The following is a 24,549-nucleotide window of genomic DNA, read 5'->3' as shown; positions in this document are numbered from 1 at the left end:
ACACGCAGATGTCATCTAGCCCAGGGATGCCAAGCCCAGGCTTTAAACCCTCCCTTCCCTCATCCACTGCAAACCTCACAAAAGGACCCCAGCACTCTTTCCCACCAGGCTGCAGGCGCCTCTGTCTTCAAAATAACAGCCAGAGGACAAGGCTGCATCGCTCAGCTTACAAACCAAACAAAATCTTCCATTTCCTGATCTGTGCCAGTCCCTCCACTGTATGAAGGAGGACTCCTGAATGATAACAACAGCATACAGATCCCAAATTGAGCCCTCACCATGGTCCAGCACCTTACAAATAACAATTCGTTTCATCCTCACAATGACTCCAGGAGGGGAGAAGATTATTAGCCCCATGTGGGAGATGAGGAGACAGTGGCAGAAAGAGGCTGAGTTCAGCCGCGAAGGATGCACAGCTCATGAGTGGTGGGGTCGGGCTCCCCATCCAGGCAGCGCCGCCGGCTTCCTTGCTCACCACCGCTTTGCTGACACTGCCTCCCACGTGGATGGGGCTCTGGTTTTAGGTTTATCACAGAACACACAAGCACATACGTTTTGGAATATGGTATTCGTAGATTCATTAAAATCTGACATTTACAGGATATTAAAACCATTCTAAGAGACAATCATGGTAAAGGTGTAATCGCATTTGTAAGCTTGCCAAATTGGAGTGTAAGAGCTTTTATGAAAAGTTTCAGAAATGTGGCTTACAGGGTAACGGTTTATGGTCAACTGTCTTTTGATCTCTCATGTGAAAAATATGTACTTACATATATTGCAGGAAACCTCACCACTTCCTTCCTAAGTGTCGGTCAAAAACACTAATTACTTGACTAATTAGACTGTGAAACTTCCCTTACAGATGGTAAAAATGAGCTATTTTCACCCCACAAATTTAGTTGTGACATACCACCAAAAAAATGTAGGAATCTTTCAATGGTTTTACTATAGACAATATGAACGATTTAAGCAAATCATATAAAAATAAATTAGAAACTAATGAAAATAATCTGCCCTTTCATAAGAGGGGAACACAGGAGGCTGGCTCGTGAGACGAAACCCCTTTGATGGGAGACTGGAGGCCAGCTCCAGATACCTTCTCCCCGCCCCATGAATTCGTTAGTCCTAGCTTCATTTGTGATTTTCATCATGGCTTCAGGTACTTTCTTTATCCACCTGTAGTCACAGGTAGGCAGCACTGCTTCCTTTTTTTTCTCCCAGACATTCCCTACAAGGGAAAGTGTATGTCATGTGCACCCACCAGCCAGGATGACACGGTCTCTCTTTACTCTGCATCCACAGAATTTCAGTCTGCCACATCAGCACATTTGCTAAAAGAATTAACATGGGATGGAATGGAATCGAACCAAGTGCTACAGCTCAGGGAGGAAATGCCTCCTTGACCGAGTGTGCTCATATGAGACTCCACATCGCGGGACACTTACCAGCATCGAGGCTGCCCGTGGCCGCTGTCCAGCCCATGACAGGCGGGATGGCCCCAACCACAGCTCCGACCCATGTGTTGGCAATGCTGATCCTTTTCAGTGGTGTGTAGCAGCAGGTATACAGGAAAATGTTGAAGAGCCCCAGGGCTCCTGTGAGTGGATTCACCCCCAAGGTCAGAATGGCAACTCCCGGAACAGCACAACAAGTGGCAAAGGACACAGCTAGCAACGGGCTGGAAAAAGAGCAGAGAACGTGGAGTGATCATCTCCAACTCAACTCAGTCACACTACCTAAAATCGGCACTGACAAAGTACAAATAATCCACCTATCCAGTAGAGGCAGTACTGATCTGGCTGATTCCTGGATATGGGGAATCCTCTTTATGAAACAAACTTACAATAAGAAAGAATATGTTTGTGGGAGCTCTGGCTGCTCTTTTTGATTTTGCTAGCTAAGAGTAAAGTGGTTAAGAGAGTCAGGATTAGAGTGTTCTGGATTCATATAGGTTCTGTCCCTTCCTGGCTATAGGGCAGCTAGGTTTCACTTACTCCTCTCTACAAGAGAAATGATCATCTTTTCCTCCTAGGGTTGAAGACTGACTGAGACAATGCCTCCTGCACAGTGTTCCATTTTATATTTAGTCATGAACAAACAACTTCAAACACAATATTGGAAAATTTGGGCAGAAAATACTACCTGAATTCTGGAAGCTGTTCTTCCCCTGTATTTATACTTTATTAAGACATCACTTAATTAGTGATCATGAGTAGCAACGATGTGCCTCTGACTGCCATCATTACAATGTCTGTAATGAATTACAGGCTCAGCATGCTACCGGTTCCCGACAACAGTAAACACCAGGTGGCCGTTGTGTAGTACCAGTGCCGTAACGTGACTTATGGACACGGGATTTTCAAGGGGAGGTGGCACAGTGTTATTTATGCAAATGAAACCCATCATCTAAAACTCTACAATGATAATGATTATTATAAGCCTGTTTCTCAAAAGAGCCAACTTCTAAAAGTAGACTTTGTATGGAATCTTGTGAAAGGCTTTTTGAGAGTCTAGATAAATTGGATCTACTAGTTCCTGCTTATATGCATTTTTATTTATTCTTTCTTGAGAAACCTAAGGAGGTTACTCAAGCCTGCCTTCTCCTAGCAGAAGCCATAATTCCACTTCTGAGTAAGGTATGTTTGTGTAGTGTTCAGTGACCCTGCTGGATTACAGATTCCACAACACGTTTCTTAGCAAGCAAGAGTCACCAGTGTGCAGCTTCTAGGGTGCTCTGGTTTTAAAAACAGCCAACTCCCTGGAGAGGCAGACTTTACCCTATGTGCACACATGTGAGATGATACCCTGCTATGCACAGGGTTGCAGTGTTCCTATGGCAGGAGAGAGGGCCTGTATCTATGAGAGGGCCCTTCTAGGAAAAAGACTAACTTGTAGAATTATGACGAGTTAGAATTTAGCTGGGAGAGGGCCAGAGGAGAGTCCAGCAGCTGGAACTACAGTACTGAATGAAGTCAGGGCAACAGAATATGAAAGCTAGAAGTGACTTGATGGAGAATTCTGGCCACCACTCTACCACTCTGCTATAGGGGCCAGCACTGACTTTTTCCTACCTGGCCTGCAGCCTCTGTGCCCAAAGAGTGACCCAACAGAATGAGAATTTTGATGGAAAATGAGAAAATATAAGGGATATGTTGCTGTCAAGGTGCTTGTGACAAAAGAACCATAAATTACAGCTGAGAGACTTCTGAGTGCACATTCTGCCTTGACGTGGCATTTCCACCCACCTGTTCCTGGGCCATCTCTTCTGAACCCTGTGGTCAGTTACTTCCACAATACTCACTCAGGCACCCTCAATAATCCATTCTGCCTTGTCCATCCAACATTCCCACCCTGGATCTGCTCAATAACCTACTGTCTCTGCTCCTGCTGGGAAAGGCTTACACTCATACTAACTGGCCCCATTTCAAGGGGATGGTTTAACAGTGCGGGTGCTTAGCCAGGGCTGATTTCCATTTTCGTTCCTTATAGTGACTATTTTAACTCTTCTCCTGCCTTCTCAAGGCTCCAGGTTCACTCTAGCTCCCAAGACGCCTTAACAGATGCCCTTCCCTCTTATACAACAGTGACAAATGCCCTCAGATTTACTTCCTTCCTCCCATTTCAGAAGAGGCTGTCTTCATTCCTTTTAAAGATAAACCCTCCACTTTTGTTTTTATTTAATCTCCTCCCTAATCTGTCTTTTATCTTCTATCTCTACTGTCTATTAACCTCCTGCATCAAATAAATTACTTTCTTCATATTTCCCCCAAGGTAATACCCCTCTTGCTTCAACACTCTTCAAAGCCAAGCATCCTGATGGAGTGGACCACACACATTCCTTGCCTTTATCTCTTCCATCCCTCTGTTTCCTATTTGTTCCTCAACTGTATCCCTCACCAACTGCTGAAACACATTTCTCTAAGGTGGAGGTATACAAGGGGACTTCAAAAAGTTCATGGAAAATGCATATTCTGAAAAGACTATGCATGGAATTAAAAAATTTTTTGCACCAAAATAAACTCATACTAACTTGTTATAACATGTCTGAACAGGATCTAGATTGAGGCATTAAGGAGGATAAGACATCAGTTTGAAAAGAGCCCTTATCAAAGCAACATGAATTCTGCTAAAACAGAAGCAAGAACAAATATCAAATTTATGCTAACACTTGGATGGAAGAATAGTGAAATCATTGATGCTTTACAAGAAGTTTATGGGGACAATGCCCCCCCCCAAATCAGCAGTTTACAAATGGATAACTTGTTTAAGAACAGATGATGTTGAAGATTAAAGTCCACAGCTGCAAACCATCCACATCAATTTGTGAGGAAAAAATGAATCTTTTTCATGCCTTAATTTAAGTGGACCAATGGTTAACAGTAGAAACAACAACCAATACCATAGACGTCTCAATTGGTTTAGCTCACACAATTCTGATTGAAAAATTAAAGTTGAGCTAACTTTCCACTCAGTGGGTGCCAAAACCATTGTACTCAGATTGGCTGCAGACAAGAGCAGGGCTTTCAATGGAAATTTTAAACAAATGGGATCAAGATCCTGAAGCATTTCTTCAAAAAAAAAAAAAAGAAGAAAATGAATATATAACAGGAGGTGAAACATGGCTTTACCACTACAATCCTGAACACAAAGACAATCAAAGCAGTGGCTACCAAGAGGTGGGAGTGGTCCAGTCAAAGAAAAAGCAGACAGATCAAGAGCAAAGCTCATGGCCATAGTTTTTTGGGATGCTGAAGGCATTTTGCTTGATTTCTTTCCAGAGGGCTAAAGAACAATAACATCTACTTATTATGAGAGTGTTTTGAAAAAAATTAGCAAAGCTTTAGCAGAAAGCTTCCCCAGAGAGTTCTTCTCCACCACAACAATGCTCCTGCTCATTCCTCTCATCAAACACGGGCAACCTTGTGAGCATTTGGATGGGAAATCATTAGGCATCCACTTCACAGTCCTGATTTGGCTCCTTCTGCCTTCTTTTTGTTTCCTAATCTTAAAAAGTCTTTAAAGGGAATCCATTTCTCTTCAGTTAATAATGTAAAAAAGAATGCTTTGACATGGTTAAATTCCCAGGACTCTGTGAGTTCTTTACAGATAGACTAAATGGCTGGTATCACTGCTTACCAAAGTGTCTTGACCTTGATGGAGATTAGGTTGAGAAATAGGTTTTTTTTTTTTAATTTTTATCTTTTAATTCTATTTTTTCCATAATCTTTTTGAAGTTCCCTCATACATCATATGACCTGGAACCATCTATCTTCCCAACATGGCACACAATATGATTTTCCAGATGAAAGATTACAAAGATACCTCTGTGTTGTTACATCTCCTATATACCCAGAAAGGAAACTTTAGATGGCTAAAAAGCAGTACACATATTATAATGTTGTTCTTCTTCCAATAAGGTAATTTATAGCTTATAAGAACAGATTTTTTTTTTTTTCCCTATGAGACTCTAGAAAACTAGCTTTATTTTGGGAGGGAGAAAAATGTGGCTGATAAACATTTTATTTTTCCTGAATTGGCCCTTGTGTCAAAAAAAAAAAAAAAAAAAGAAGAAGGTTGTTTACTCCTTCTTCAAGTTCTGTGGAGGCCAGTTGGATTCAGAGATATTAGTGTTACGAAAAGCCCTTTTAGAAGAGCACACATGAATTTAATTTATTGAGATAGGCCATTTTATGTGGAAGTTTAGTTTCTGACCTTTGTTGAAGTCACAGAAAATGATGTGGCTCAATTTTGGTGTTTAAATCAATGTGCACAAGGGCATGAATGAAAACTGGGTAGGCTGACAAGCCATGCAAACAAAAATGAAGCTATTTACCCAGGATGCCATGATCACTCTCAGCATCCAGGCACCTGAAGGAATCCTTCCCCTTCTGGCACAAGGAGCCCTCAATCAGTGGACTTCAGAGCTTTCTTGTGTTATGGGCAAAGGTACTCCAATTGCAAACTGTGTGAAGTTTATTTTCCTGTTATGTTTCATTTTTTCCTAAAACATTTATAACAAAAGTAATATACATCCAATTCAGAAAACTGGCAATTCTAGAAAATCACAAAGAAGAAATTCTTCATGAGTTATTCGGAGAAACACACTAGTTGGTATCTTCTCAGCCTTTTTCCAATGATATAACTACTTAAAAAAAATTGAGAATATGCTAAATTGTGGTTTTATTCCCTGATTTATTTCAATATATCTTAATAATTTCCCCAGGCTATTAAATATATTTTTTGCATCAACATCATTAATATTTATAACACACAGTGGCTTATTCTTTGGATACACCACAATTAATTCAACCAATATACTTTTTTTCAGTCTTTTTCCACTTTTAAAAATCAAAAAGCATGTTGGGATAAATATCTTATGGGTAGACTTTTGTTCACAGCTCTGGTTAGAAGAAATTCCGAAGATAAATTCCTAGATGTGAAACTGCTAAGTCAGATGATATGCACATGTTGCAGGGATTTTGACACGTACTGTCAGGCTGTACTCCACAGAGTTTGCACAAGTTTACATTCCCACCAGCACTATATGAGAGCACCATCTTCTAGAACCTGTATCAACACTGGCTGTGACATTAAAAACAAAGCAAAACAAAAAATAAAATTTGCCAAAAGGATAGATTAAAAAACAGTATTGAGTTTCTTAAAAAAAAAAAACAAACCTTAAAATAAGACAAGTTTACTGAGATAGCATTACCTCATTTTAGCAATAAGAAACTGAGACTCAAAGCAAGTAAAATAACTTGGAAACAGGACCTATACTCAGGCTCATTTGTTGGCTCATCAGTTTAACCCAGAGTCTCCCAACTGTATGTGGGGCACACTGGTGCAATACAACTTGCTGAGCCTCTTCTTTCCTGGGTCTGCTGAGGGCCTGGGGTGGCTGGAGTCTTGAGTTGGGATGCAATCACCTGGGAGGAGCTTCCTGTGGGCTTAAAAGCACCTTCAGTTTACTCCATTATGCAAATAGCCTAATACTGCATTCCCTGAAATCGAAACAACCGTATATAATGTGGTGAGCAAGACAGGTGTGGTCCTTGTCCTGGGGGCACTGATGCTGTAGTGGTGGTCAGTTCGTGGCCAAGGCAAGCATGTGTGGCACAGCAGGGAACACGGGGCAGTCAGGGGCACCTAACCTAGTTTATGCTGGGTGGTGGACAGGGGGTGTTTCTAGGAAGAAGTGATGTTTAAACTGAGACCCGATGGATGGGTGGGAGATGGGCGGAAAGGGTGGAGAAAAGAGTTGCAGGCAGTGGGAACAGCGTGTGAGAAGGCCAAAGAGGAGAAGAATGGCAAGTTTATGTTCCACATATCTGGAGAGTAGAATGAGGGTGGGAGGTGTCAAGAGAGCACAGAAATTAGGAAGGCCACATACAGAGACCTCTGGGCAAATGCAGACTCAGTGAAGTCTTCCAGATTTTAAAAAGTGGAAGAAAATGATCAGATCTGCTTTTTAGGACTACTCTGCCTGCCATGTGGAAGTCAGCAAAGAGAGACAAGCATTTGTTTAACTCACCTCACAAGAGAGGCTCAAGTTAGGCATTTTAAAGGAAGAAGAATCGTGGGCACACCACCACATAATTTTTATCAAATGCTTCGTTGAGAGAAACAGCCTTCAGCTAGCTTGTATCTTTAATCTATCTTCCAGATTTCCTAAAATGCATTGGTGGAGCACATTAGAAGCAGAGAGCGGGCCCTCCTCTCCCGCTGAACGGCTCTTTGGTCTAATGACATGAGGGTGATCATGGTTTGCACTTTAAGTTCTATTATTCTTGGCTCCACTTTGTCTCTTCTTAGTCTTCTTTTTCTGGACTATTTTGTCACATTTTACATATATTTGCAAGTTACTTGAACTCTTGTTTGAAATAAGGCAGAGGAAAAAAGTTAAATAAAGGGGTAACTAGAGGATTTTCTTTAGAATATTTGTATACAATGAGACATCAGTAAAAAAAAAAGTAAAGGACTCTCTTTGGAACTGTTAAGTAGAAAGAGGACAAGCAATAATAATGGTTTTGGAATAAAGAGAGAATATATCAAATAATATGTGGGTTATTAAGTTTGATTTACCATGAAATCTTTAAATATCATGGTTATATTCAGGTTGTTGAAGTTTAGCTGTTTTAATCAAGAGATCTATCTTTTAGATAGAAAAGGTTAGAAAAGAGTGTTCATTTTTCATCTCAGTTAAACACAACTATGATTTTCTGCCTTAGTGCTCATAAAATGTGGTCAGAGCTAAATCTCAGAGATCTCAAACACTATTATGTCAAAGACTGATTTCTTGTTATTTTAGGTCAATTAGTCTATATACTCTTTCTCTTAATCATACCATTCAGCCTTTGATTAAAAAAACAAACAAAAACCATCGGCTCTTCCCATTCCTAGATGGATTTTTGAAAGCATCCCAAGCCTGAAGACGCACACAGGCACACACACATACACACCTGAGTTTTCTCCTTTCATAATTTATTCAATATTTAAATCTTTTGTGGAATATGTTTTTTTATTAGTCCTTTTACTCCTTTTTATCATTTAAATTCCTTAGCAGTTTGCTTCCAGTTCAAGCGTTACTCTGACATCTGGTTTCTAGAAGCAAGATGAGGAGAAGAAAGGCTAAGCTGGCCTTCTTGGGTGTCTCTGGGCTCAGTTACCTTAGGAAAGAGGGCCTCATTGGAATTTCTGGGTAGATCCTCCACACCATGATTCTAAGTGTGGCTCCTGGACTATCAGCATCACCTGGGAACTTGATAGGAACCCACGTGGTCTGGAAGCTCTCTGAGATTTGATAACTACTATACCATTACCAATGTGATGCTGGTCCCCATCTGGCCAAGCTACATACGCTGAGCCAACATAAGCCGCTCCACTCCAGTGCTGACTGCGGCCGGCCTGGTTAGGTCACCCACTTTCAGTTGTCTTTCATTATATATCTCTTGGCGTGTTCTAGTGGAAGAACAGAGGGCTGTGAACTAGCTCTGTTATCAATTAGCAGAGGAACTTTGGATATATCCTTAGACTTCTGACTTGCCTGCACTATCTACTTTGTTTTAATTTAATCGTACAGCTACAAGTGTTTTGATCATTAAAAGTACTTAAAGGGCAAGATGAAGTGTGGTAAAAGTCTTGATAGTTGTTGATTCTGGGCGATGAGTATGTTGAGGGTCCACTGTACTCACTCTACTATTCCATCTGTTGGGATTTTTCATAAGAAAGTATTTTAAAAATACTTTAATACTTTTTATTATTAGTGCTATATTCTGGTTTCCTCATGGTAGCATAACTAAGCATGCTGAGTAGGATCAGGTGGTCTGCATTCTAGTTCTGACTCTGAAGTTAACTAGTTATTTAAAAGTGGGTAACTTATTTAACCTCTCTGGTCCTTGGTTTCCTCAACTGAAAGGGTGTATTATGGCTCTTTCAATGGCAAGACTGAAACTTTCAAGTCAAACTTGCTTAGGTAAAAAGGCTCAATAAAAAGACAATAGGGAAGGCGGCTTTCTACTTGTTTAGCCGTGTGATCTTGAGCAAATTATTTAATCTGTTGGCCTTAGATTCTTCATCTGTAAGATGGGAGGTATTATAGAGTTGTCTTAAGAATTAAATACAATGATGTAAATAAAGCACTTAAAAAGTGCTTGTTAAATGAGCACATAGTGTTGACTTGTTCATTCATTCATTCATTAAAATTTCTCATTGCCTAGATAGCCACTATGCTAAGTGTAGCTGTACAGCAGTGAACAAAACAGCAAGAGTTTAGTCTAGAAAGGAAGACAGACCTTAAACAAACACATGTAACTACCATGAACTCTCCAATTGTAAAATCAGCTACAAGAAAGAACAGATGAAATAAGACAGAATAATTTAAATAGGAAGGACCTATTTAAATAGAGCTGGAGGGAGGGGCTGATAAACTTGCCATAAATTGTTTCCCCTGATTTATTTTGTCAGACTTATAAAGACTTATGAATACACCACTATTTTTATCTTCAATTTTAATTTTACTTAGAATTTAATTTTATTATACCAAATTACAAAAAGTGGTATATTGAAAAGCTAGATTGATCACATACAAAACATGTTTTTTAAACGTTGGTGCTCTTGCACTGCTGCAACAGTAGCTGTAATGGCCTTTTATTAAGAACAGAGGAATTAATATCTCTGTGAGTGATTCTTGCTGGTTGAATTTCTGTAAGAACAATCTGAAATAGAGTTGAACAGGGTGTGATAACATTGCAAAAAAAGTTCTAATTTTCAACAACACAGAATAAATGTATGAATAAGAAAAACAGCACTATCTGATGGGGGTGGGCAGAAAAAGACTAACTTTCTTGAACAAAAAAATTCTTTTATATTCATTCACTCATGCATGCAAATCGGTTCATGGTTCATGCTGAGGGTTGAATGATGATTTATTTCAAAACTCATATACAAAACTGAATTACATTTTAAATTAAGATGTCTTTCTACTGAGCATCACTGCTTGAGATTTTTCTACCTCTGCCTTTCCTGCCCAAGGCTACTGTAGAAAAGAAACTGATGGATTGAGAGCGGGGAAAAATTGGTCCACACATTTCTATGAATTATTTTTTTCTCCTTTTTAAATATAACATTGTTTTGTTTACTAAACATCAGCCCTTACATAGCTCTACGAAAGTATAATTTTCTACAGAAATTAAGAACAAATAAGAGAGAAACAAGCTTTAATTTGGTGCCTATTTATTGCACTTAATAAATGTAATTTAAATTACCTGACTTTTAAATAACTTCCTGGAAAAATGTGGCCTTTCTGTTAAGTAATGTCTCAGAGAAGCCTATGAAATGTTAAGTCAAGAAAGCTTTATATTTTGAGCAGCTCTGCAGGTAATTAGTTTAGACAAAAATTAATTTCATACTTCTTGGTCATTCTTCCACAATAAATGACTTTGAAATTACAAAATAAAATATCCTTTCTTCAAAAACAAAAGAAAATGCAAAACCTTAATCAAACCAAGATAATTTAACTTTAATTTCCTGCGTAAATCCCACATTGGAGCTTGGAAATGAGTTTCTGGAGAAAGCCTCTACAGAAAACTGTTTTGAAAATGTCTCCCCAGAATCTTATTTAGGAGTTTTCTATTTCCGAACATGTCTCAAGTTATAGATATTGTAGAGTGGCAGACGACTGATGTAAATTCAGAACTTAAGGAAATTGTGAAGAAAATGAGAAAACAAAACCTATTTTAAAAGAAAATTAAATTTTAAAACGTTTAAAAGAAATGCGAAGAATATAAGAAGAAAATATATTTGGCATAATTACATTCAGAACGTGGAGATTGTGGTTTCACACACACAGACACCTTTTTATTTATTTATTTATTTTAAGAAATGGGGTCCCATCTCTAAAAAATGCTCAAACTCTTGGTGTCCAGTGATTCTCCCACCTCAGCCTCCTGAGTAGCTGCGATTATAGGCATGCATCATGATGTTCGGCGCAGAGACTGTGGTATTATATTAATAATTTTTTTCAAGGAAGAAAACAAACCAGATCTACGCTGAATGAGTTTTGAAAGCTGACTGAAAGAATCCTGTTAATCTAGAAGGAAGAGAAGAAAGATTGCCTATAAAAAAAAAAAGAAAAAAAATACCAAAATGAATCTCCCTCATTGCTGACCACTGAGATTCAGCCTTCTTATTCAGAGGGGAGTACGTGGTGACCCCTGAATTATGCTACATCAATTCATCTTAAATTAAGGGTAATTTGTATAAAGACTTAGGAATTTTTAAGGAGGAGTGATTCCTACTGTCCCAGCTATGAAAATCAGAGTTTCCAGCATTGTAGTCCAATCTCTTAGTCTGTTTTTCTAATTCCTTGAGGGCAGGGACCAACTACCGAATCCCTCCATTATTCCTGGATCCCGTAACACCCAATGCCTGCCACGTGACAGACACATACCTTTCCTTTCTCCTGATTGAGCCAGATAGTTGAATTCTCTGATCTGCCTCCTTATTTTTAATTTATAGGACTCTACTTAAAAAATAGCTTTGTTCACCTGCACCAAATAGGGTCAATGAATTTTAAAGAGTCTTTGAAAAGCTTAAATAAAACACAATTTATAAAGAATGAAGCTGGGAAATAAAACTATCCATCTCTGCTGCTTTGGAGACTGGCAGCTGCGTGCACGTGCAGCTACCCGGAGGTATAGTGCTGACCTCTTACTCCATCTCCTTACCTGCCCCTTGGGACCAGGACCTTTGGCCAGGGACCATGTTTACAAACGCAGAAATCTACAAGGACCAGCCTGGCACAGCAGGCCAAACAAAAAATGCTTCTTCAGGATTTGGTCTATTGGCCATTATTTTGCCATCTCTGATCTGTTCTGTGAACGTGTCTAATTAACTGTGCATCTAGCTCCTTTGCCCTAGAATTGACCCCCTTGCCCCCTGAAACACTTCTCTCCATCTTTTGTATGGCCATCTCTTACTCATCCTCTAAGACTCAGCTTAGACATCAAAAAACTCCTCCAAGGACATTTTCTCTCTCCGTTCTCACCTTCCTGAGCCCCTCCACATGGTTGGTCTCCATGTCTGTCCTCAAGCTCTCACAGCACTTCTTAGACCTCATGCTAACATGAGCTGCTGCCATGGCTGCCCATCCCCTTATGCTGTGTTTTTTCAGTGCAGTGACTTTGCACTATTCATCTTTATATTCTCTGAACTTAAGAATGGTGCCCAAATGAACCTTTACAAACCATGCAAAAGAGAGAATGCTATGGTATGACTTCCACTCATCTAACACCAACCAATGAAAACAGCATTTAATTGTGTCCCATCTTTTCACATCGTCTTATGTGAAAAGAGAGGAATCAAAGTGAAGAGACATTAGGCAAAATGAACCTAGATTATTAGTAAAAGATATTTGCTCCTAAAACATGTTTTAATTGGCTACAAGTGATAGACTAAGTTACTATGACAGTTAACTCTTCATATTCATATTTATTAGAATATCTGGGCATTTTCCGATTATAAAAAGGGAGATGAGAACAGAAGAATCCTTCATCCCTAGGAATACTGTCACAGCTCACAATGCTTGAAAATAGTCACAAATGCTTTCTTTTTTCTCATGATGAGAGAAGGGAGTGTAACTTTCAGAAAATCCCAGCAGCGTTCCTCTTGTTCAACCGTTGTAATGACTAAGCATGACAATATGTACAAAAAGTTTTTGTGAACTCTTCATACCATGGTTAATAGAGAACAGTTTTATTTTAAGAACAAGTTCTCTACATTAACACCACTATTATTAAGTTGAGGCCAAATTTGTCCTTCCTGCCACTTCACTGGTTAACACTAAAAAAAAAGAAATTTCTATACTTATAAAATGTTTATGTTCTTATTACATTAGCAATATATACACACCAAGAGACTAATCATAACAACCCTTAGAAACTCTGCAGAGCTTTAGCCTGGCTGGGTACCCGTCTGCTAGACTAGTGTGCCTGGGTGATGAATAATATCCACAGCTCCCCTGCAGCCCACAAAATGTTTACATTTGCTTAAGTGCTTACTGGTAAAACCCTCAGTAAATTTGAAAAATGTCTCCTGTAAAGCCCTATAATACTTAAGCTAAACCCCGTTCTTTTAAGCTAATAATGCCAACTAAACAATCCATTCATTTCATTTCTAAAACTCCATCTTCATCATTCATTTCAAAACCAGGTATTGACTGACCCCAATTCCAAGTGTTTTAATTTATCCTCTCTAAATAACCTTTCGCTCTGCTCTTATCGTGCAATCTCTCCTGCTTACAGCCCACACCTAAAGCTTACATGTTATGGATCACTCTCATCTGATCCATTAAGTTGGAAAAACTAATGCTGACATGTATTATTTCCCTGTCAGCGTCACCAAGCTGGAAAATAGATAATTCAAAAGAGACATAATCAAAATACAGATGTCTCTGAAATAACAAGAAGAAAGGCCCAGTCCTGGCTCCGCCTGCAGGAAGCTTTCACTGTCCACTCTGTCCTTCTTCTTTGTCTGACTTTCCAGAGAAATTCTTGTTTGTACCGATCTATTCATTTCATTCAACACATATTTCTGGGCTGCCTTATGCTGTCTGTTAAGCATTTTATACATGTGGCTAGGTTTTTCACCCAGATTATAAAACTTTGAGCATTATAAAAACAAAACTGACAGTGCCTGTACATTACAGGTGATCAATACACTCTTGATGAATTGAAGAAAATAATTATTTGATTCTAAAATATTTAAAAGAAACAGTAGGCCTTGACATCTTTAAGAAATATTAAATTAGGATAGACCAGCAAAAAGGATATCACTAAAAAATATATATAAGATACCTTAAAAATATAAGTCTGAAGGACCTCAGGTTTGATAAAAGATGGTAGATGAACGGTGTCTACATCTCTCTGTCTTCTCTGAAAACAAGGAGAACATGAACAGAAACTCCAATTTTAACCGAACTAGGAAACACATCTCTGAAGCGAAATTAAGACTTGGTAAATATTAAGAATCTCTTTGGCTTTAATTATAACACACAGAAAGAATCTGACATAATGTGTTTGTTGAAAGTTGGGGAGGTGGATTATAGCTAGAAAGTTACAAAGCATAATCATAGCTTTAGATACACATCTGGCCAAGTGCCACGTAAAGTCCCGTGGAAGCTGCCCTGGATCCTTCCCTTTGCCTTAGGTACTTTTGTCCTCCCATTCCCATCCCTAATGCTTAATTGTCCTTATAACCCTTTCCTTTGCCCCAGGGAAATGGAACTAACAGGCTCAAGCTGGAGCAATCAAATTTTCTCTCATAAAGATTTGGAATTGGGACAGGGAACTCAGCTGGAGGACCTAGGGGCTAAGGCTGAGGTTGCCATTTTGATATGAGTCCATTTAAGTGAAGAGTGGTTGGAAGGGCCGCCATGCAGAGAGAAAAATGCAGTGAAAGTACAGAGAAAAGCAGAGATGAATGGTGAGGCTGGAAGCTGAGCTGCAACTAGTGAAGTGGTGAGCAGGCCACCCTTTCCAGAAGTCGGCTACAAAGAGGAGAAATAGAAGAGTAACTGGATGGAGCAGCGAATTTAATAGATTTTTGTCTAAGACAGAAGGACAACCTGTCAAATATGAAGTCAGAAGAGAAGGAACCAATGAAGCAACAGGGCTGGCAGAGGTGCTGGGAGAGCCCTCAGGCCCCACAACCTGCATTCAGGCCAGCTGGTCTCCAGGTCTTACAGCACGCAAGACCATAAGATAGAAAAGGGTCCCAAGGACCCCCGGAAACATTCCAAAATAGGTGTTAGACTCTGGCAGCTATAATCTGCTGGGGCAAAACACTTGGTTTTATCCTCCTGAGAAGAACTGAGGTATATTTTAGAAGAAATATTGGGAACATTCACTTTTAACCACTTGTCTCTTCTGCTGTCCCCTCCTCTTGGCCACCCTAAAACTACTAAATCCTTTTATCCTATTAGGACCAGTGTTGCAAGCAGATATGCAGCTTCGTTAAGTGGAAGGTGTTCAAGGACACTGGCTGCCTGTGTGATATGTAAGAGGTACAGGGAAGGGAGTTACTAGTGATGATATAAAACTGGCAAAGAAGTGGGCTCAGAGGTGTCAGAAACAAACTACTTGATTTGGCCTCTGCCAAGTCCCACTTACCAGTGTGAGTATCCAGAATGGAAGCCATGGGTCCCTAAGGCTGTGAGGTGGCTGCGCTGACACAGCCTAAGGAGAACAGATGCAGTGGTTTGGCTCCAAGTAATAGGGATAAACTCCGTGGTGAGAAGCTGACAGCAGAGGTTAAGACAGCTCCATTGTGACCCCTCTGGAGCACTTTTCTCCAGACTTCCTCACATGTAGGAGCTCTTTAGCCAAATGCACCACGACTCTAGATTTATCCATGAGCATCTGGGATGCTTCCTAAGTGATGTGATGTACAGTGTACCCAAGTTCATCAAGTGGCCCCAAGCCATTAAAGACTGATAAATAATTCTATCATAAAGGCCCCAGAGCTGACATAAAAAGCAGAAAGCCACGGGGTCAAGTGTTTCCACAGGAACTACATTTGGTAAATAGAAGCTGTAAAAGGATGTTTCTATTAACCACCTGCAATTATTGTAAGGCCACCGTCTTTTCTGGAATGGATGGTCAAAATAGCTAATAATTTCTTGTGTCCCTGGAAGTTTTAGGATGAATTTAAATAGGAGGAAAACAGGAAGACCAGTATTTTCCCAAACATGATAAGACAATCATATTTTTTAAACTATAAGTGATACCTCAGACATATGGAGTTGGTATTTTCTTTTTTTTCCTTTTGTGTCTGCTCCCAGACTAGAACTAAACAACCAAAGTAAATGCTTGGCACACTCTCAAGGAAGCACAGCTCTGCCTTGCACCAGTGCCAGAAGCCCCTAGAACAGTGACGGAGGCAACCAGATGAAGAAGATGAGACATTCCTCTCCCAGCAGTGTGAGAGACACCTGGCGACTGCTGGCAGGAATCAGCATTTCACACAAGCAATCAACATAACTAAAACTTAAGTACTGTCCTCTGTATTCTCCTTGGGAAAATGAAACAAATGACAATGTCATTGCATTGATTTTGTTCTCATTAAATGGTATTTTAGCTATAAACATTTTCCCCTTTGATTTGCAAAAAAAAAAATAGAAAATTTCTATGTTGCTTAAAATGTAAAGGGTTTTTACTGTAACTATTTCAAAAACAGTCAATTATCTTACTATTCCTTGTTTATTACATATATTCAAGGTCACTTTCTCCATCATTTGAAACAACATAGACAAAAGGGAGCTCAGTAACAAACAGGCAAGCAGCACCAAGACTGGCACTCAAAGCTGTATTAGGACCAGATGCATTTTCAATTTCTTGAAACAGTGGAGCTGCAGTTTATTCAGTTTATTTAGGTCAGCCCTAAGGTGAAACTATGTTATATTCAAAATTATCCTTTAAAATCCCCTGAACTCATCCATAAAGTAAATGGAAGGTTATGTATGTACAATTCTGGAAAATAATGACTGTGTTCACTAGAGTTTGAGAATCACTCAGTTAAATTAAGAGGGAACAAAAGAAAAGCCTATATTTAGATGGCTGGGCATTCAAACCATTCTGCCTTTAAGGAGACTCTCAGTAGAGGAGAGGTGGAGAATTCTATGGGGTTCTGTTTCCCTGCGGGGTTTACTCTATTATTCTTCATGCTACAAGCATCGGCAGCCTGGCTAAACAGAAATGTATTTCTGTTGGTGCTGGCTGTGAGGATTTGACTGAACAGGAGAGCTGCACCTTCTCTGGGATTACATTCTAATGTCACCTCTGCTCCTCTCCCTTATAATGAATTACAGGTAGACAGAGCTATAGCACTGTAACAAAGGTGAAGATACACATAGGCAATAGAGACGGGAACATTTCAGAGAAGAGTAGGCAACGGTAGCCAGCCTGAATTTTGAGCTGAGTAACAGCAGAACTTCACTTCTGCTGTGACCACCCTGGTCCAAGCTATCATCAAGTCATGCCAGGAGCTGCCCCAAGTCTCTCTCGTGGGATTCTATGGTCTATTTTACCCAGGCAGCTGAGGGGTTCTTTTAACCTAAATCTGATCACACCAGCCCCATTTGTACAACTCATTTCTGGCTTCTCCCGCTGCACATGGAGTTCCAGCCCTTCTGACTTCATCTTGTGCCACCCTGCCCCTTGTTCATTATGTTCTCACCACACTGGCCTTTCTATTTATAGTGTCAGGTAGAAGCCCACTCTGGCCACCGTACGTTCCCCCAGATCTCTGCATCACTCTCCTTCAGTTCTCAACTCCAATCCACTCCCTCCCAGTGCCTTCCCGCTCTGGAGTGCTCTCTCCCAATTGTTCTGTATTATCATTCTGTCTCTTTCCTTGGCACCATTGATGCCCACCTAGAATGATCTTTTAGAGCTCAACTGTTCACTGGCTAAAGTTCTACCTTCCCCACCGGACAGGAATGAAGGCAGGGATCAGGTCATGCTGGTCATATTCCAGCATTTAGCACAGAGTGTAACATCCAGAGATGCTGAGGACACAATTCTGAAAAAAGTAGTAACAATGATGACAGCAGTATCATTTACTGATGGCTTTATAAGAACAGTCGTTTTCTCACATAACTCTATGAGGTGGAAGGCACGAACCTCATTTTATAGGCGAGGAAACAGAGCCTCAGAGAAGTTTAGTAATATGGTCAGGCTTGCATGGTGAAGCAGGTGGAGGAGCTAGGCTTTGATTCCAGGCAGTCAGACTCCAAAATCTTATGTTCTACAACATTCTATTCCCCAAGGAAAAACCAAGTGCTCGAAAATCTAGTCTAAAACAGACCATAATTTTCAATACACAAATTTACCCATTGCAAGTGTACAGTTAGTTCTGAGTTAAAAAAAAAAAAAAGGTAAACACAGTGTAACCGCCACCACAATCAAGATATAGAACATATAAATTTATCTTTTCAAAAAGTTTCTTATGCCCCTCTGTAGCCAATTCCCTCCTGTCACCCCGCTCCCCCCACCGCCCCCGCCCCGTTCCCAGTAACCACTGATCTTACTTCTGTGCCTAGTTTTGGCTTTCCAAAATGTCATATAAATGGAATCATACGACATGCTGTCTTTTGTCTCTGTCTTCTTTCACTTAACATAGTGCTTTTGAAACACACCCGTGTCACTGCACGTACCAGTGCTTTGTTCCTTTTAATTTCTGAGTAGTATTTCAGCCGTAATTTATTTATCTATTCATCAGCTGAGGGATGTTTAGGTTGTCTTTAGTGATAATTTAAGCTAATATTCATGTACAGATCTTTGTATGGACATGTGTCCATACATACATAGGAATGGGATTGTATGGTAAATTTTGTTTAAATGTATTGAAATCTGCCAAACTGTTCTTGGAATTGATTGTACCATTCTGCATTCACACTAGCAATATATGAGAGCTTCAGGTATTCTACACCCTTGTCAGCACTGTATTGTTGTTTTTAATAAATGTTAATTATGCTAATAGGTGTGTAGTGGTATCTCGTTGTGTTTTTAATTTGCATTTCCCCTATGATTACTGACATTGAAAATCTTTTGCTTATTTAACGTCTGTATTTCTTCTTTGGAGTAGGGCCTATTTAAATCTTCTACGCACTTTTTTTTTTTTTTTTTTTTTTTTGACAGGGTCTTGCTCTGTCACCCAGACTTGAGTGCAGTGGCATCATCTTAGCTGACTGCAACGTCTGCTTCTTGGGCTCAAGTGATCCTCCCTCCTCAGCCTCCCAAGTAGTTGGGACTACAGGCACATGCCACCATACCTAATTTTTTAAAAAAATTTTGTAAAGATGAGGTCTCACTATATTGCCCAGACTGGTCTCAAACTCCTGGGCTCAAGCAGTCCTCCTGCTTCGGCCTCCTAAAGGGCTAGGATTACAGGCGTGAGCCACTGTGCCCGGCCCCTTCTGTCTATTTTTAAGGTTGTTTTCTTAATGAGTTTAAGACTTCTTTCTATATTCTGTACATGAGTTCTTCATCATGTCTGTATTTTACAAATGTTATCTCCTACTCTGTGGCTTGTATTTTCATTTTAAGTGTCTTCTGAAGAGCAGAAGTTTTTAATTTTGATGAAGTACAGTTTATCTACTTTTCTTGCACGGTTTGTGGCTTTTGTGTTTTATCCAAGAGTCCTCTGCCGAGGCCAGTTTCACTGGGGAGCAGCCCATGTTGTCATGCTGGAAGTGGAATTCCACAGCTGATTTTGGAATACTGACCTTGTATTCTATACCCTTGCTAGATTTACTTATTACTCCTAGTAGCTTTTCTGTAGATTCCTTTGAATTTTCCATGTAAACAATCACATTGTGAAAAGAATTTCATTTCTTTCCAATGTATGTGCCTTTTCTTTCTCTCTCTTGCCTTATTATATACTAGTCAGGAGCTCCAGAACAACACTGACCAAGGTCCAGTTCCTATAGAACAGCCTTCACAGTGTAGTCCGGTCCGTACATTTTCCTTAACCTCTTCCCAGTTTTACTTCCTCACAATTCTCCTATACACATCCTTCCCTCTACAGCTGGCCAGGTTGCCTGTTTTTATCCTTACACATATATTTTGCACTCCCATCTTTGCATCTTTGCTCACCATGTTCATCTTGCCTGACATGGTCTTTGCTTCATTCTCTACCTATCCAAAGTCTGTCTGTCTGTCAAGGTCTACAGCCTGTCTCTCTATCTTGATGTTCATTTTGTCTCTTCGCTCATTCTCCACTCCTGTCCGAATGGCCTTCTCATCGCCTTGACAGCAGATGCCATGTATTCCTTCTCTGGTATCTTTACTTCTGTATTTCTCCCACCTAGGAGGTCATTTCTTTCTCTTATCATCCATCCACCTGTCCATCCATCCATTATTAAGCATTAGCTACCTGCCAGGTATAATGGCTAGCATGCAAGCTCCACGACAGCAAGAATTTTTCTGTTTTGTTCACCTCTGTAATATAGTATTGAAAATGGTGCCTGAAACTGTTCATGTGACAAGAGCATTAATACCCAGAATGTACAAGGAATTCAAACAACTCAATAGTAAAAACAAACAAACAAATAATGCCATTGAAATGTGGGCAAATGACATGACATTTTTTGAAAGAAGACATACATGGTGGCTCATGCCTGTAATCCCAGCACTTTGGGAGGCCAAGACAGAAAGATCACTTGAGGCCAGGAGTTTGAGACCAGCCTGGGCAACACAGTGAGACACTATGTCTACAAAAAATTTAAAAACAAAATTAGCTGGGTGTGTTGGCTCGCACTTGTAATCCCAGCACTTTAGGAGGCCGAGGCAGGAGAAACGCTTGAGCTCAGGAGTTTGAAACCGGCCACACAAAGTAAAAAAAAATTACCTAGGCCCAGCGACTGGCACCTGTAATTCCAGCTACTTGGGAGGCTGAGGGGGGAGGATCACAAGTTCTGGAGGTTAAGGGTGCAGTGAGCCATAGTCCTGCCACTGCACTCCAGCCTAAGTAACAGAGCAAGACCTGTCTCAAAAAAAAAAAAAAAAAAAAGAAAGAAAAAGAAAAAAAAAGAAGACATATGAATAGCCAAAATGTATATGAAAAAATGCTCAACATCACTAATCATCAGAGGAATGCAAATTAAAACCATACTGAGATATCATTTTACCCCAGTCAGAAGAGCTATTGTTACTATAAAAAGACAAAAAATGAAGATGTTGATGAGGATGCAGAGGAAAGGGAACTCTTACACACTGTTGACGGGGCATGTAAATTAGTATAGCCTCTAAGGAAAATAGTATGGTGATCTCCCAAAGAACTAAAAATAGAACTACCATTTGATCCAGTAATCCCACTACTGAGTATCTACCCAAAAGGAAAGAAATCAACATTAATCAAAAAGATACCTGTACTCGTGTTTATTATAGTACTTTTCATCACAGCAAAGATATGTGTTTTGTCTTAAATATGTTTGGTGAAACAGTGATCACTTACGGAAGACCTGTCTGCCAGTTGAGTGGAAGACAGATGGAAGGAGGGTTAGGAAGAAGGCAGAGAAGTCAGCTGGGATGTGCTGTAATAACCCACGCAAAACTGATGATGGGCTGAAGCTAAAGCACTGAGGTGAGAGGGCACAGATTCCAGGGTAAATCAGGGGGTTGAAAAGACACAATCTGTTGAGTAATCAGATGAAGGAGATAACAGAAAAAGAGTGTCTAGGATGGCTTATAGGTGCCTGACTTTGGAACATAAATTAAGGTATTAAGGAAAAAGATTTGGGAAAGAAAGTGAATTGGGGTGAATACACACAAAATGTGAGCTGCCTGCAGGGGCAGCCCAATAGATTTTCAGAGGAACTAGGCTCAGAAAAGCAATCTGGGTTGGAGGTACAGACAGTGTGGAGTGTAGTGAATGCAGGGAAGTGAGATGAGGAGGAGATTAAGGACCACCAAACTAGAGTAGGTGGAGGAGGAAGGAACAGAAACAAGAGCTCAGCAGGGAATAGGCAGAATGGCTTATTTCTTACTCAACCTCTGGTTCTCAGCTTCAAGACGCATTCCCTGAGAAGTAATCCTTGGTCTCCTCAGTTTGAGGTAGATACTTCTCTTTGTGCTCCCACATCACACTGGGCCTGTCCTTGTAGTATTTAGCACATTACACACATATGAGGTGCTTCATGACTCAGAACCCCACAAGACATAGAAGTGTGCCTTAGTCACCACTGCACCTCCAGGGTCGAGCACCATGCCTGGCTGGCATGTGCACTAAAAAAACACATTTGTTGAGTGAAATGTACCTTTGACAACACTTAGTGTCCTTTTAATGCACATGTGTTGCCATCTCCTCGACGTGATTCCAAGAGAATGAAGACCATGTTATTTACCTCTCTGCAACCTTGGGAACTAGCACCCTTTTCTACATAGACAACACTCCACAAAAGTGTTCCGATGATGATAGTATGAGGGAAAGGTTCAATAACCCACCACTCCACTTTCCACTGAGTAGTTTTTGCCTACCAACTTAATCATAATGGAAACACAGTTTTCACTCTGAGTTTGCTTATTCAGCATGTGTTTTTGCTTACTTCTCCCCATCCTTTGAAAATAACTTGAATTTCTTTTTTATGTTATTAGCTGACAAGTATTATATTTTAAAGCAAATTTTAAAAAGACATTCAAATTCTGTAAACAACTCTATATTTCTCTATAGTTTTAAACCTCTTCCCTAACAATGTACTTTTATTTACATGATTTTAGTGATCTTATTATTATATCCATAATAACGTTATGAGATGAACAGGTTAGAATTTTTCTTTTCTCTGAGACAGGATTTCACTCTGTTCCCCAGGCTGGAGTACAGTGGTGCAATCATAGCTCACTGTAACCTCCAAATCCAGGGCTCAAGCAATCCTCCTGCCTCAGCCTCTAAGTAGCTGGGATGACAGGAGTGTGCCACCATGCACGGCTAATTAAAAAATTTTTTTTTTGTAAAGACAGGGTGTATGTTGCTCAGACTGGTCTCAAACTGCTGGCCTCAAGCGATCTGCCCACCTTTGCCTCCCAAATTGTTGAAATTATAGGTGTGAACCATGCACCTGGCCTAGGCTAGCAATTATGATTCTTCTTCACACATGAGGAAGCAGTAATGTGGAAAGATTAATTAAATGACTTATGCTTAGAGTCAGTTAAGTAACATTTTTCATCAGATCATGATCATCACATGAAGAATACCTGAAGACTGACATGTTATTTATTACATAAAAATTTGTAAAATTGCTAATTGGCTTTTTCCAGTCACCAAGTTAAAACTGGATAATACTGAATCTAACTTTATATTAAGAGGTTAAACTTCTCTGACATTTACCTTCATTGCATGACTGAGTTTCCAGATTCAACTTGTAAAACGGGTTTACTCAATATATTAGTCCATTTTGTGTTGCTATAAAACAATACTTGAGACTGGGTAATTTATTAAAAAAGTTTACTTAGCTCACTGTTCTGTAGGCTGTGAAGTTCAAGGGCATGGCTCTGGCTTCTGGTGAGAGCTTTCATACAGCATCAAAATATAGCAAAGAAGGTCAACAGGGAAGCAGACATGTACAAATGGGAAAACCTGAGGCCATCCTGCTTTAAGACAACCCACTCTCTCAGAGACTAACCCATTCCCATGAGAACTAATCCAGTCTCCTGAGAGCAAGAATGAATTCACCATGACAACAGCACCAAGCCATTCATGAAGAATCTGATCCCATAACCCAAACACCTCCCACTAGACTCTACCTCCCAACACCAAAACATTAGGGATCAATTTCAACACAAGTTTTGGTGAGGACAAACAAACCACATCCAAACCAAAGGGTTCACCCTTCAATGTAAGTCCCTAATATGTAACATATGAACTCTAAGGTGTGTTCTTTGCCAGAGAATAAAAGGAGGCTCTAAATCTAACTCCCTCATTACAACAAACATTATAGCCAGAACGATTTGCCAGAAATGTTCAAACAAGTCAGTCTGTTGGTCCATATGGCCTCCCCAGCCATGTGGAACTGTGAGTCAATTAAACGTCTTTTCTTTATAAACGACCCAGTCTTAGGTAGTTCTTTATAGCAGTGTGAAAATGGACTAATACAGAAAATTGGTACCAGGAGTGGGGTGCTCTTACAAAGATACCTGAAGATGTGGAAGCAACTTTGGAGCTGGGTAATGGGCAGGGCTTGGAAAAATTTGAAGGGCTTAGAAAAAGACAGGAAGATGTGGGAATGTCTGGAACTTCCTGGAGACTTGTTGAATGGTTTTAACCAAAATGCTCATAGTGATACAGACAATGAAGTCTAGGCTAAGGTGGTCTCAGATGGAGACAAGGAAATTATTGGGAATTGGAGTAAAGGTCACTCTTGCTATGCTTTAGCAAAGAGACATTATGTCCCTGCCCTAGAGATCTGTGGAACTTTGAACTTGAGAGAGATGATTTAGGATATCTGGCAGAAGAAATTTCTAAGCAGCAAAGCATTCAAGAGGTGACCTGGCTTTTTCT

The 24,549-nt window shown here is 40.0% G+C and overlaps 1 protein-coding gene across 2 annotated transcripts in view; it reads right to left on the bottom strand.

Annotated features, from left to right (window-relative positions):
* COX10 (cytochrome c oxidase assembly factor heme A:farnesyltransferase COX10) overlaps positions 1–24,549 on the bottom strand; it is a 139,506-nt gene that overhangs the window by 15,006 nt on the left and 99,951 nt on the right. Inside the window, exons 6-7 of one of the 2 annotated variants that reach the window (XM_055366914.2) lie at positions 1,446–1,678; positions 91–1,228 (exon numbers count right to left, since the gene is read on the bottom strand). In XM_055366914.2, the coding sequence (XP_055222889.1) occupies positions 990–1,228; positions 1,446–1,678 (472 nt within the window). In that variant the 3' untranslated portion in view covers positions 91–989. Of the gene's footprint in view, positions 1–90; positions 1,229–1,445; positions 1,679–24,549 lie in introns of those variants that run through there. The other variant, XM_031003401.3, reaches the window with a different exon arrangement.

Source organism: Gorilla gorilla, chromosome 19 (genome assembly GCF_029281585.2).
Source record: "Gorilla gorilla gorilla isolate KB3781 chromosome 19, NHGRI_mGorGor1-v2.1_pri, whole genome shotgun sequence".
Classification (NCBI taxonomy): domain Eukaryota; kingdom Metazoa; phylum Chordata; class Mammalia; order Primates; family Hominidae; genus Gorilla; species Gorilla gorilla.
The sequence above is the reverse complement of the archived record's forward strand: the minus strand, read 5'-3'. Positions and strand labels throughout refer to the sequence as shown.